General features: G+C 43.5%; 1 protein-coding gene across 17 annotated transcripts in view; it reads right to left on the bottom strand.

Annotated features, from left to right (window-relative positions):
• Positions 1–13,605, bottom strand: part of EYA4 (EYA transcriptional coactivator and phosphatase 4) — a 481,052-nt gene that overhangs the window by 76,476 nt on the left and 390,971 nt on the right. For all 17 annotated transcript variants that reach the window (XM_068231595.1, XM_068231603.1, XM_068231607.1 and 14 more), the window contains one exon: positions 11,152–11,235. In XM_068231595.1, the coding sequence (XP_068087696.1) occupies positions 11,152–11,235 (84 nt within the window). The remainder of the gene's footprint in view (positions 1–11,151; positions 11,236–13,605) is intronic.

The following is a 13,605-nucleotide window of genomic DNA, read 5'->3' as shown; positions in this document are numbered from 1 at the left end:
CCGCCCGCAGAAACAGAAGAAAGCGGCCTAAACTGGGTAGCCTCATGAGTACTGCTCAATATGGTTTACTAGAATTTCCCTAGGTTGCCCTCAGTGACGCTTCACCCGTTGAACACTCGATCTGGAGGCACCCGCTGTTTAAAGGCCCTTATCCCAGACACTGACGAGGCATGGAGGAACTGTGGGCCTGCAGGTATACAGACTACCCCGCTCAATTAGTAGCTGCCCGCTGCTTACGGCCCCTGACTGTACCCCGTTTTTTCCTTGCATATTTTCTTCTACCCCTCGACTCCCCTACCTACATCCGAGGATAGTTTGCCGCATCTCCCTCCCATGTATCTATGGTTTAGGATTGCAATATTATATATGGGCCTTCTCTTTGCTGCACCTGATGCGAGGGATTGTGAGCTTTATGAGGCACTTTAATTAAGACTGATGCATGTAATCTTTAATGTTATACATTATTGTGGTATCCCCTACGGGGGTTAATCCTTTGATCTGGGAGGTGCGGGTGGAAGACTTAGGGGGTGGGGGAGGCGGGGGATAGCATCTTTAACCTCCCCAGCGGTATGGACAGAAATGTCCATCCATAAAAACATGTTATGAACAGTATAAACGTGCATACACATCAAAACTCTCCTGCACTGTATACTAGACCCTTGCTTGACACATTTTGGCAAGTTACAGGAAAAAAAAAGTTTTAAAATACATTTTATCACTTTTTGCAAAGAAATCCTGGGAAAATTGAACGCCGGGGAGGTTAAGGTTTTATGTTTTCGTCTGTTCTATAGAGTTGGGCCGAACGGTTCGCCGGCGAACGTGGTTCGCGCGAACTTAGGTGGTTCGCGTGCGGGTACCGCACGCGAACGTTTTGCGGAAGAAGTTCGGTTCGCCCCATAATGCACCTGAGGGTCAACTTTGACCCTCTACATCACAGTCAGCAGGCCCAGTGTAGCCAATTAGGCTACACTAGCCCCTGGAGCCCCACCCCCCTTATATAAGGCAGGCAGCGGCGGCCATTACGGCCACTCGTGTGCCTGCATTAGTGAGAGTAGGGCGAGCTGCTGCAGTCTCTCATATAGGGAAAGATTAGTTAGGCTTAACTTCTTCCTGGCTGCATACCTGTTCTGTTCAGTGAGCCCTCAGCCCACTGCATACCTGTACTGTGATCCTGCCACTGCATACCTGTTCAGTGATCCTGCCACTGCATACCTGTTCTGTGAACCCACCCACCACCACTGCATACCTGTTCAGTGATCCTGCCACTGCATACCTGTTCTGTGAACCCACCCACCACTGCATACCTGTTCAGTGATCCTGCTGCCACTGCATACCTGTTCTGTGAACCCACCCACCACTGCATACCTGTTCAGTGATCCTGCCACTGCATACTTGTTCTGTGAACCCACCCACCACCACTGCATACCTGTTCAGTGATCCTGCCACTGCATACCTGTTCAGTGATCCTGCTGCCACTGCATACCTGTTCTGTGAACCCACCACTGCATACCTGTTCTGTGAACCCACCACTGCATACCTGTTCAGTGAACCCGCCACTGCATACCTGTTCTGTTCAGTGGACCCGCCACTGTATACCTGTTTAGTGAACCCGCCACTGCATACCTGTTCTGTTCAGTGGAGTTTGGTGTGTCAGTGTGAAGCAGTACCTTAATTACACTACCTGATTGATGTATACACATGCAATATGTTTTAAAGCACTTTAGGCCTGTCATTTAGCATTCAATGTGATTTCTGCCCTTAAAACGCTGCTTTTTGTCAAATCCAGATTTTTCCCGGGGACTTTTGGCGTGTATCCCACTCCGCCATGCCCCCCTCCAGGTGTTAGACCCCTTGAAACATCTTTTCCATCACTTTTGTGGCCAGCATAATTATTTTTTTTTTTCAAAGTTCGCATCCCCATTGAAGTCTATTGCGGTTCGCGAACTTTAACGCGAACCGAACCTTCCGCGGAAGTTCGCGAACCCGGTTCGCGAACCTAAAATCGGAGGTTCGGCCCAACTCTACTGTTCTACAGGCGGGGTCACGGTGGGGCGGTCGGTGGGTACGAGGGGGACGTCATGGATGTGGCGGGATGGACATGTGGGACTGGATCTCCCTTTGACCTCTCACTCTGGTTCCGTTGCGGGGTGGGGACACAGACCGTTAATAATAAACTGTCTGCACTTTTGCATTCGCTTTGGTCGTTGGCCTCTGCCTCGGGCGATGGGATCGGAGTGGGGGCACGGGGGCCTCCGGGACTACAGATTCAGTGGGACACTAACGGATATATAGAGGTGATAAAAGGGGACTGCTATAACTTAAAAGGGCAACAGCTAAAAAGTTACAAAGCTTCTCATACGCTTAAATGTCACAATGCTTAATATAGGTTGATGTTTTCATTTAGGTTCTGATATAGATGGCATGTGGTCGCCCGGGAGCGGGGGAGCCTTCCTGCTGTTGGGTTGCGGGCTTCCTTACCCCTGGGCGATTCGCCAAGTAGAGACGAGGGTTTATCTTTAAACCCCTCGGTCAAGTGTTACATTCCATTTACAGACTGGAGTCTGACTGGTCTACATAGGTAATATGCTTATGGTTCATGTATTCCTGTCTGTCTGTGCGTGGTTTCTTACACGCTTTCTGTATGTTTTCTTTTTCTTCTCTTACACTTTAGTTCTATTTTCTACTTTTTCCATGGGGACTGTGTGTCTGCTTTCTGGGCGCCCACCCCTTTGTGTGAACATTCCAACACTTACTTAAACTGTTTTCTCTCAACGCCAAGGGGTTAAATGTCCCAGAAAAGAGATCTGCCCTGCTGCACCTGTGTCATAAAGAACGTGCCAATATAGTGTGCTTACAGGAGACACATTTCAAGGGTCCATCAATCCCGAAACTGTTCAACAGATACTATAATACCTCCTACGTTAGCTCTCCTCAAGATTCTAAAACAAAAGGGACCACTATCCTCTTTTCAAGGGATACCCCCTTCTCTTTGATAGCTCAATATCAAGACCCGCAGGGTCGGTTTAACATTGTTAAAGGCACAATTTATACCCAGAATGTCACTATTGGCTCCTTTTATGCACCTAATGTGCAGCAGGTGCAGTTCCTGCAATCCTTTTTGGTGAAAGTAAGCTCATTTGCAGAAGGCAGCATTATGCTGGGTGGTGACCTAAACCTCACTCTGGACCCGGAGATTGACTCCTCATCCAAGAAGTCTCCTATTTCCTACAAATTTTTACGAAAGTGTAAATCATTACTTCGATCCATGCAATTGGTGGATGCTTGGAGGTTACTTAACCCTTCGGTTATAGACTACACCTTTTACTCCTTTCCTCACAACTCCTACACAAGAATCGATTATGTATTTGTGTCACACAATCTGCTTTCGGTCTCTAGTGCATCCACTATTGGCAATATACACCTCTCTGATCATGCCCCGGTCACGGTCTGCTTCAATCTAGGGGAGAATAGGCGAGGCCCTGCTTTCTGGCGACTAAACAACTCCCTCATTGAGGATAAAAAGATTTTTGCCAAAATTAAATCTGAGATGGAAGAATTCTTTCAGATAAATACAACCCAGGACTCTTCCCCCATGGTTGTGTGGGAAACTCATAAATACTTTGTCAGGGGCTTGCTTATCAGAGAAGGGGCTAGGCGTAAAAGAGAACGGGATAAGGAGATTGGGGAAGTCTTGGCTAACATTGGGGAATTGGAACATAGTCATAAGGGTTCTGGTTCTTCCTTAGCCCTGGCTTCATTAACCAGGGAGAGGGAAAGACTCAGATCCTTATTATTCTTTAAGGCTAAGTACGCAGCTTTACGCTGTCGTCGCCCTTTTTATGAGTTTGGTAATAAGTGTAGCTCCATCCTAGCAAAGGCCCTAAAGACCCAACAGACTGTTAACTACATCCCACAAATTAAGGACAAGCACGCCAAATTACACCATAAATATGAGGGAATTGCCAAGGTCTTCAGGGACTACTATGCTGGATTATACAACCTACACTCTCACTCACCCCCTATATCTAAGGAGGAAAAGAAAACTAAAATCACTGAGTACCTGATCCGCTCTCAGATGCCCAGACTCACCCCGGAAGACATTAAGATACTTGAGGAGCCCCTTTCGGAGGACGAGCTGCGTCTTGCTCTCTCCCAGACTCCATCAGGAAAGGCCCCTGGGCCTGATGGGTTTACCCCAGAGTACTACAAAAGATATAGCTCTATTGTCTCGTCCCATATGCTTAGGGCCTTCAATTCTCCTCCTGAGGAATCCTCGGGAAGGGGCCTATTCTTGCCCTACATGCTTGAATCACATATCTCGGTATTGCTGAAGGAGGGAAAGGATCCCGCCCTTTGCAACAGCTTCAGACCGATGTCTTTTAATTAATGTAGACTTGAAGCTCTTCTCAAAAATGCTAGCGAACAGGTTGGCCCCTCTTCTGCCAAAGCTGATCCACTTGGATCAGGTAGGATTTGTACATGGTCGAGAGGCCAGGGATAATACCATAAAAACCCTGAATATCCTACACTGGGTGAGGTCTCAGTCCACACCAACCTTGCTACTATCTACTGACGCTGAAAAGGATTTTGATAGGGTGGACTGGGATCTCATTGAGGGTACCCTTAGGTATATTGGCTTGGAGGAGGAGATGATGCAGCGTATCATGGCGCTTTACTCATGCCCCTCAGCAAGGGTTAAGGCGAATGGGGTTTTATCAGACCCTTTCCCTATCCAAAACGGAATGCGCTAGGGCTGCCCCTTGTCTCCCCTGATTTTCGCGCTGTCCCTGGAACCCTTCTTGTGTATGGTTAGAGCGAACCCAGATATACAGGGGGTATCCCTTCCTAAGTCATGCACTAAAGTTGCCGCATATGCGGATGATCTTTTGTTCTATCTAACCAACCCGCATATATCACTACCCAATCTCCTAGCAGAGTTCAAAATATATGGTGCAATATCTAATATGTCAATCAACTATGATAAGAGTGAGGCTCTCGGAGTCCTCCTCCCAGGCCCACTTAGATCTTCTCTGCAGAACAATTTTCCTTTTAAATGGCCTGGCAGGTCCCTGAAGTACCTTGGCATCCACATTACCCCGAACCCTAGAGATATGTTCTCTTGTAACTTCCCTCCAGCGTTAGAATGTATCAAACAAGACCTGCAGAACTGGGATAAACCTCAGTTTTCCTGGTTTGGCAGGAGTTGTATTATTAAGATGACAATTATGCCGCGGCTCCTCTATCTCTTTCAGACAATGCCTATTTTTATCCCCTCCTCTTATTTTAGACAAGTTACCCAGGTTTTTTCTCGATTTATTTGGAATGGCCGTAAACCTAGGTTGAAGTATTCTATCCAGACCGCCCCCAAAGACCTGGGAGGCATGGCAATCCCGAATCCCAGATTATATTACCTGGCAGCAACCCTTATCAGGGTCATAGATTGGCATAGACATGCAGCATATAAAAGATGGGTGGGCATCGAGGAGGAGTTAATGGGAGGGAAGCTACCTCTTCTAGTTTGGTCCACACGCTCCTTACCTTCCTCACCCCAGGCCATAGCATTGATAACCCAAACACTAAGGGTCTTCTACAGGATGAGGGGAAAATCATCTATCTCCCCTTGGCCATCCCCCTTAATGCCGTTATTAGGCAACCCTAGCTTCTCTCTGGGACAGGGCAGGAATAGCTACCCAGTATGGAGGACAGACCCCCCTTACGAGCTATGCACTTGATTTCGGGTGGAGAGTGGGTGGGTCTTGGGGATGGGGACCTCCAGACTTCCCTCAGTACACCCAACCTTGACTTTTGGAGTTTGCTCCAATTTAAACATTTCCTCCTATCCCAGGGGACAAAGGTGGAGTTCTCTAGGCCCCTCTCCACATTTGAAAAAACGTGTCTGGGTGAGGGCCTAATAAGAGGTTCCCTCTCTTTGGTATACTCCTTACTGAATGATAGTGAGGAACCCTGTGTAACCCTTAAGGCTAAATGGGAAAGGGACCTGAACCAGACCTTCTCCGACAAGCAATGGCACAAGATACTGGTCTTCTCACATAAATCTTCTATATCCTCTAGGAGCCAGGAGGCAGGATACAAAATCTTTACCAGATGGTACCACACCCCCTCTAAGCTCCACAAAATGTACCCGTCGTCTCCCACATTATGCTGGAGATGCGGAATGGAAGTAGGCACATTGGTACATATCTTTTGGTCTTGCAACAAACTTGCGCAGTTTTGGGCGGATGTGAGGGAGATCATGCAGGTGTTGACGGACTATCTTCCTCCTGACTCTCCTGCCTTCTTTCTCTTGCACCACAACCATTGGGCGATAAGGAGATATAAAAGAACACTTACCAGACATTTAATTAATGCTGCCAAAATTCTAATTGCTAGAAAATGGAAACAATTGGACCCGCCATCCATACAGGATTGGTTTAGGGAGATAAACTGGATTGAGAAAATGGAAGATCTAACCGCTAGCTTGCATGATAAACGAGAGCAGTACATGAAAACTTGGCTGGGCTGGTTCGAATTCAAGGAATCAGCAAGATATGTCTCTCTCACATCCGGCTAGAATCTGGGCCTAAATATAAATATAATGAAAACATAATTGAATGGAACCACTTTACTCCTGACACATAACTCCTTTTTCCCCCTTGGCGTTGACACTATCTGCGGTTGGGTGCCCGGTGGTAGATACGCATTTCCTCCATGGTGACCTCTTTCCTCTGTACCTTGCTTCTTCTTTTCTTCTTTCTTTCTATTCTCTTGTTCTATTCTCTAGTCGGCTTGTCTCTGATGCTTTTTTCTTGAATAACCACTAGAGTTTTGATATATGCTACAATGGGCGGGTTGTCAGAGGGGTGTGATCTTTAAGGTATTAAGGCGAGGTGATGTTGGACAGCTTATGGATTCCTGGGTGTATGTTCCCTCTGGGCCCCAGGTCTCCCACAGCACTTTTCTCATGATGTATCACTTTCTTCTATACTGTAAAGCGTTTATAGGCCTCTCTGGCTCATTAATAGGTTATATGGTACCCTATTTCTGAAAGTCTCTATGGACCCTTAGTGGCACAGGTTGGCCACTGGGTATATCTTTCTAATGTACCAACATCTGGCTGTGTTTTGTATGTATAATGTATCCTTATACTTGTCTGTCTTATGTATTGCTCTCTAAAAATCTTTAAATAAAGAATCTTTAAAAAAAAAATCAGATACTTACCAAAGAAGAGGGCTTCCTGTGTCCTCCTCACCCCTACTGCCACTTGGCGGTACCCTCTGGAAGATCCGGGGCACGCTCCTCTTCATACATGAGTGTAGCTATGCTGCACCTGTGCAAACACAGCCACACCTGTGCATTGTCACAGAGCCCCTCTTACTGCACAGGCACAGTTTTTCTCATGCAAGCACAGTATGGCCACACTTGTGCATGAAGAGGTGCATGGCCTGGTTTTGAAATTCAACAGGCTCTTCTCAGATTTCTTTCGGGGGGCGCGTGAGCAGTAATGGTGATCCAGAAGACCACATCACATGGGAAGACTCTACAGGATCCAGAGGCTTCCTTCTTCTTAGAGAACACAGGTTATTTTGCATTGAAAATGTTATTTTTGATTTCGAGAAACTATTAGCAAAAACACATTGTATTTTTGCAATACGGTCAAGAAAACAATTTTTTCTTTCTAATGCGAAACATCACAAAAAAAAAAATTCATTTATTTTAGCACAACATTTTTACAAAAAAAATCACAAATGTATTACAAAATAATTTTCAATGGCATTTTCATTTCAAAGTGAAAATTTACAATATTATTGCAAAATTGAATGCAAAAACAATCATCACTGGTTCTCAGTTTAAATACATTTTCCTATCCAGAAAACATGCACAACAACAGACATGTGGAAACCCTGCCTAAATATCACAAAACAGCATTCAAACATATAGTCAATGAGACACTTACAGAGCTAATGGCTTTTCTGTAGAATAGTAATAGCAAAATGATGCCACTATGTCCTCAGTGGGAGGGGCTTTGATGAGTACAGATAATGGCCTCAATTCACTAAGCTTATCTCCTGTCTTTAATAACATTTCTAGAGTTATCACCATGGTGATGAGGCATGTAGTATTCAGGAAACATTTTACCTCAGGCAAGCCTAAAGTTAACTCTTCTGTCTTTAAGTTAACTCTTCAATCCTTGAAATAACTCCAAAATTCTAAAGTTAAAGACAGGCTGTTAAATAACTGTGTGTAAAAAATAACCACAGAGGAGGTAACTTAACTACAGAGGAGGTAACTTAAGGAATGAAGAGATAAGATAACTCTCTTACTGTGTGGTGGCAAGTTTTCTCTTGCATTATTATCTCCAGCATGAACTTAGCCCGCATATTGAAAAGTAATTCAATGAAATAAATGCACACAGTATACATTATGTAAAAATTTTAAAAAATATAACAATATTTTATACAGGAAAGAGAATGGCATTGGAGATTAAACCGCATGCATGCTAAAGAGCAGATGGCTTGAGACTCCATTTCATGTGGCTGAACTTTTGCATCACTGATATTATCACATTTATGTCAGCTATCCCCCATCCAGCCATTTATGTCATTGAAGTTGCTGTAGGTATAAGGAGATGAAAGTACACCTGCCACTTTTTTTTACATAATGAAGAAGGCACACACTGGTAACTTAACATATTCTCTCCATTCTGGCTATCCAATCCTGCATGGGTGCCAAGGGGTTAAAGGTTCTTGGGAAAGGAGACTGCACATAATTTTTTAAAATTATTTAACGTTTTACTGTAAAAAAAGGTATAGTTGCCAACAGTGGAGTAACTAAAGAGCTTTGGGCGCCAGTGTGAGTTTGAAATGGGGCCCCAAACACTCTATTGATGTGGAGACCCAAAACCTGCCAAGGACAGCAGCAGTGTCAGAGAGGTGTAATACAAGTAGGGAAACAGTTTGCTAAGGATAACCACTATTCAATCAATGCACATAAATAAGTGTTCATTGTCAACATAGCACCAATAAAAAACTAATATGATGGATGAAGGAGAGCCCCTGATGGGCCCCTCTGGTCCAGGACCCCAGTGTGGTCACAACCTTTGCGTCCCCTTTTGCTACGCAACCGGCTGCCACTGATCCTTATACAGCAAAATTGTGGCTGTACAGTGATCCCTGGCCAAAGCATTGCAAGTTTGAGTTTACAGGTGGTCATTCGCACTGCATACGGACCACCTCGAAATCTCATCATGAAATTCAATGCTCTTTGTTTCGACACATGTAAATTTACACTACCGATAAATTGATACTTTTATCCTATTGAAACTTATATATCGCTTTAAAAAAAATAAAACAAACTACAAGGTCTATTTTCCCCTTGTTCCCACTGTCCTTCTTAACATAGCCTGCAAAATTGGTGATTCTAGCATGTATGAGGGCTTTGCTATTAACTGTTAAAGTCAACAGCCTTTGACATTTCTTTAAAAAAAAAAATTAAAAAACCTTTTGTGTAAGAAATGTACTCTGTTCTATGCAAGCGTACAGCTAAGTTACTCAGTGGGAGTTTTGTTTCTGTCCACATGATGAGCAGGTAATAACTGCTCCATTTGAGGTTCAACGTTTCGTAAGCAGTAAATAACCAGTTCTGCGGTAAGTTCTTTGACTAATGTTATCTTATCTTTGTAATCCACAATCAAATTCTTCAGTATTAGCATCCGGCATAAATGATCCTTTCCTTTTTCTCTTTTTAGGTCAACAGTCTTCCACTTCTCATGATCAATTCAGGTCAAAAAACAGGAGAAAAAGTGAATTGGATCAGGCCCAATGGCCCTTATTCAATTCATTCACACCATATTAATAAAATGCCTTTCAAGCCACCAGCAAGCAAGGCAATACTCAGAATAATTTTGACAGTACTTTTTTCATCTACATTTTGGTAGTTCTTCAATTGCAAAATGCAGAAAAGTTATTTTGAATAGAAGAGTAAAATTATCTCCTATGACAAAAATTAGGAGAAAACATGAATTGAATTAGGGCCACTCTCTTTTCAAGGTACGGATGCTGTGTACAAGTTTCACATATTCACATATATGAACTGCATCAAACAGCATATCCATACTTATTATTCAATCATAGCTTTTTTAATGTAATTTTTAAAAAGTTGGCTAAATAGCAAGTTATGCTCTTAAGCCTCAATAAAAAAAGCATACAATAATATATTTATACAATTTTTATAACATCATGCGTTTAACATTTTTTAATTACAATTCTTGGCTGTAACTATTGTGTTACTGTTGTCAGGAAAGCTAAAGATCACTGATCATTTCCAGCTTATCCATACTCCTGCGCCGCCTGGATCCTCCACTATTCGGCCCGGTAATTCTTCTAGTCGGGGTATACTGCGCATGCCCGGCTGGGTGCATGCCCCCATCAAGCTCCCGTCACCAAAAACATTTTGCAGATGCAAAATGCCCCCAGTGATGGGAGCACGATCAGGGGGAGTGCAAAGCTGGACTGTACATGCTCCGACTGGCCCTAACTGAAGGAATTACAGGGCTGAATACCGGAGTATACAGACAGTGCAGGAGTAGGGCGAAAGGGCGATAATTTTTTTTCTATCCTCCATCTCAAGTACACTTTAATTTGGCTGTTAATGTATATGTTCCACTGTTTAAATGTAACTGAAAAAAATCCTTTTTGGTGTGTGTATTCACTTTAGACTGTAAAGTACCCATGACCCTTATTCAATTTACTTTTCCTGGGAGATAATTTTTCATCTCCTGTTTAAAATAAGTTTTCAGTACTATACAAATGAAAAAGTACAGTCAAAAATATTCAGAATATTTTCTTGCTTGTGGCTTAAAGGGTATTTTATTTATAAGGTGTAAAAATATCACTTAGGGGAAAACTCAGGAGGAAAAATGAATTGAATAAGGACCCATATGCAACTATTTTGAAGCAGAGATGGCTCTTTTCTCTACTGACTGTAGCTACTCAGGACCTGTGGGGCCTGGCCATATTTCTTTTATGATTTGGAATTACCAGAGAAAACTCAATATGTCATTTTTGCTTTGTACCACTAAACTTGTATTTTATATATATTTCAAGAGGTTTGCAACACAGGCTTGTATGAAGCATTTACTATAGTAGATCTCACCTTGCCATACTTCTGTGCAAATGTCCCAGTAAGTAAAGAGTGAAAAATGATGATTGTTTCATCCAGGTCCCAAACAAATACTCTCTGAAAACAAAGACACAGTTTTAAGTAAAAGGAAGCTGAAGAAAAAAAAAAAGAGTACCTGTAGATTAGATTTGATTAAATTAGCAAACACTTTAAACTAAAGTTACATTGCTTGCTCTTTCTAGGGTCTATTGGAAAATTTCCACTGAGCGGGAACAGGGAAATGTTGCCTATTCCAGCAATAGCATGCATCCGAAATCGCATGATGGTATGATTCTGGACACCAATTCTGGACAGTTTGCAGTAGATTTTCGCTTCACGCACTCAAACCATTCCACTGCCGCTTATTGGCAGGATGAGTGGCACGTCTGATTCGGAAATGGACATGGCACCCATCTGAATAAGTTCTATTTCTGCTGTATAGATAAATCATGGAAGTAAGTGAAAGACTTAAGACTTGTACACAGATCCTAGACATGTCACTCAGTGGAAATTATGATCCAATCACTCGGGCGACATTGAAGGGCTGACACTGTACAGATGATATCAACTGGTTTTATTGTTATGTGGGGTGGTAGAAAGGTGTGTGAGTGATGTCAAATGGTGGGCAGGGTGAGTGGGGAGGACAATGCTCTTAGGCAGCAATAGGCTGAATCAATCACCAGGTTGATCGCTAGCCAATGCTTCATGTAGCATTGGGGGTCGCTGTACTTATGCTACATTTTTGGCAGAGGCGGTTGTCATCGGCCGCCTTGCCTGAGTTTTAACCAGTGTATGTATGAGGTTTTATAGTCAGTGAATATGTTTATGCCATGTGGATTCTACTTGGAGATATTTTCTCTTCCTGCTGGGCCTGGCAATCTGAAAGGCTTTTTTTTTCAGCTGCACTGTACCTCCCCGACTTCAACCAATAGAATCTATTAATATAGGCATTTCCTTAACAACATCAAAACCTTATGGAACCAGACAAGGCTGGAAATACCATAAGGTACTCTAGGCACGTGCCTACAGGTCCCTGATGATGGAAAGGCATCTCACTTCCCTCCCCAAGTGTCTCTCTGCCTCCTTTCTTATACAGAGTCCTGAGCAAAATTTAAGTTACCCAGCTCCTGTCATTCTACTGATGAGATCTCCCATCAGTCAGGGGCACCTCTAGTTATGTAATACTGATGGTATCTCTGGCCATACTAAGGGGCATCTATAGCTACCTGCACTGGGTAGGGGTAGTAAGGGAGAGTTGACAGCTGGGCCAGCTCACACACTATGGTGTGGTTCGGCAGAGGTTTCTAGATACATGGTAGACAAAGTTAAAGGTGCCAGGGCAACTGTGCCTATAGGCTCCTCTGATGTAAATCCAGGCCTGGAACCAGAGCCTTTTGTTATGCAGCTCCTACCCTATGGTACAACATAGTCCATTCAATAAGGAACTCTCCATTTTTTTTTACGTAAAAGCCCACATGTTCATTCTGGCATTTGCACACTTGTATCCCTTTCATTTGTGACAAAATCAATTCTATCACAAATTATTGAAATGAGACAATGTTACAATCTGGAACCCTTTGGGTTTACCTGAGCAAGGTGTACCATTTCTATGGGAATGGGAGGAGAGACAATGGTGCAATGTGATGCACAATAGTGTGGCTTCTGGTGGGAAGGGGTAAGCAGGGGAACAATGCACTTACCCCCACTGCTTTTGCTTAAAAATCTGGCTCAAAGATATTTAAGTGACTTCATTAGATGCCTGTACATGCACTATGTTGTTGGCAGAGATTGTTCATGGCAGAGATGGCCCCGAATGGCTAAGTATTACAAAATTACAAATGATGTGACCAATAGTACAACTGCACCTTCACGGCTAACATCCCTCACTGAAAGACTGAGCTATCAATGGTAATCTTATCAGAGTTCTTTTTCAAGTAAGAAAAATTCCACATTCCCTGTCTACTATGGAGATGTTAATGTGTAAGCCTCACTTACCTCTGCTAAGGTTAAAGGAAAGCACAACTGAAATGTGACATAATGAGATAGACATGTGTATGTACAGTACCTAGCACACAGATAAGTATGCTGTGTTCCTTTTTTTTCTTTCTCTGCCTGAAAGAGTTAAATATTAGGTATGTAAGTGGCTGACTCAGTCCTGACTCAGACAGGAAGTGACTACAGTGTGACCCTCACTGATAAGAAATTCCAACTATAAAACACTTTCCTAGCAGAAAATGGCTTCTGAGAGCAAGAAAGAGGTAAAAAAGGGGAATTTCTTATCAGTGAGGGTCACACTGTAGTCACTTCCTGTCTGAGTCAGGACTGAGTCAGCCACTTACATACCTGATATTTAACTAAAGGCCCGGTTCACATTAGCGGTGGCCGTCCGGAATCGCCGTGCCGGAGCCGGACCGCTTGCAGAACGGACGGAACGGACGCACGGCAATA

Source organism: Hyperolius riggenbachi, chromosome 4, assembly GCF_040937935.1.
Source record: "Hyperolius riggenbachi isolate aHypRig1 chromosome 4, aHypRig1.pri, whole genome shotgun sequence".
Classification (NCBI taxonomy): domain Eukaryota; kingdom Metazoa; phylum Chordata; class Amphibia; order Anura; family Hyperoliidae; genus Hyperolius; species Hyperolius riggenbachi.
The sequence above is the reverse complement of the archived record's forward strand: the minus strand, read 5'-3'. Positions and strand labels throughout refer to the sequence as shown.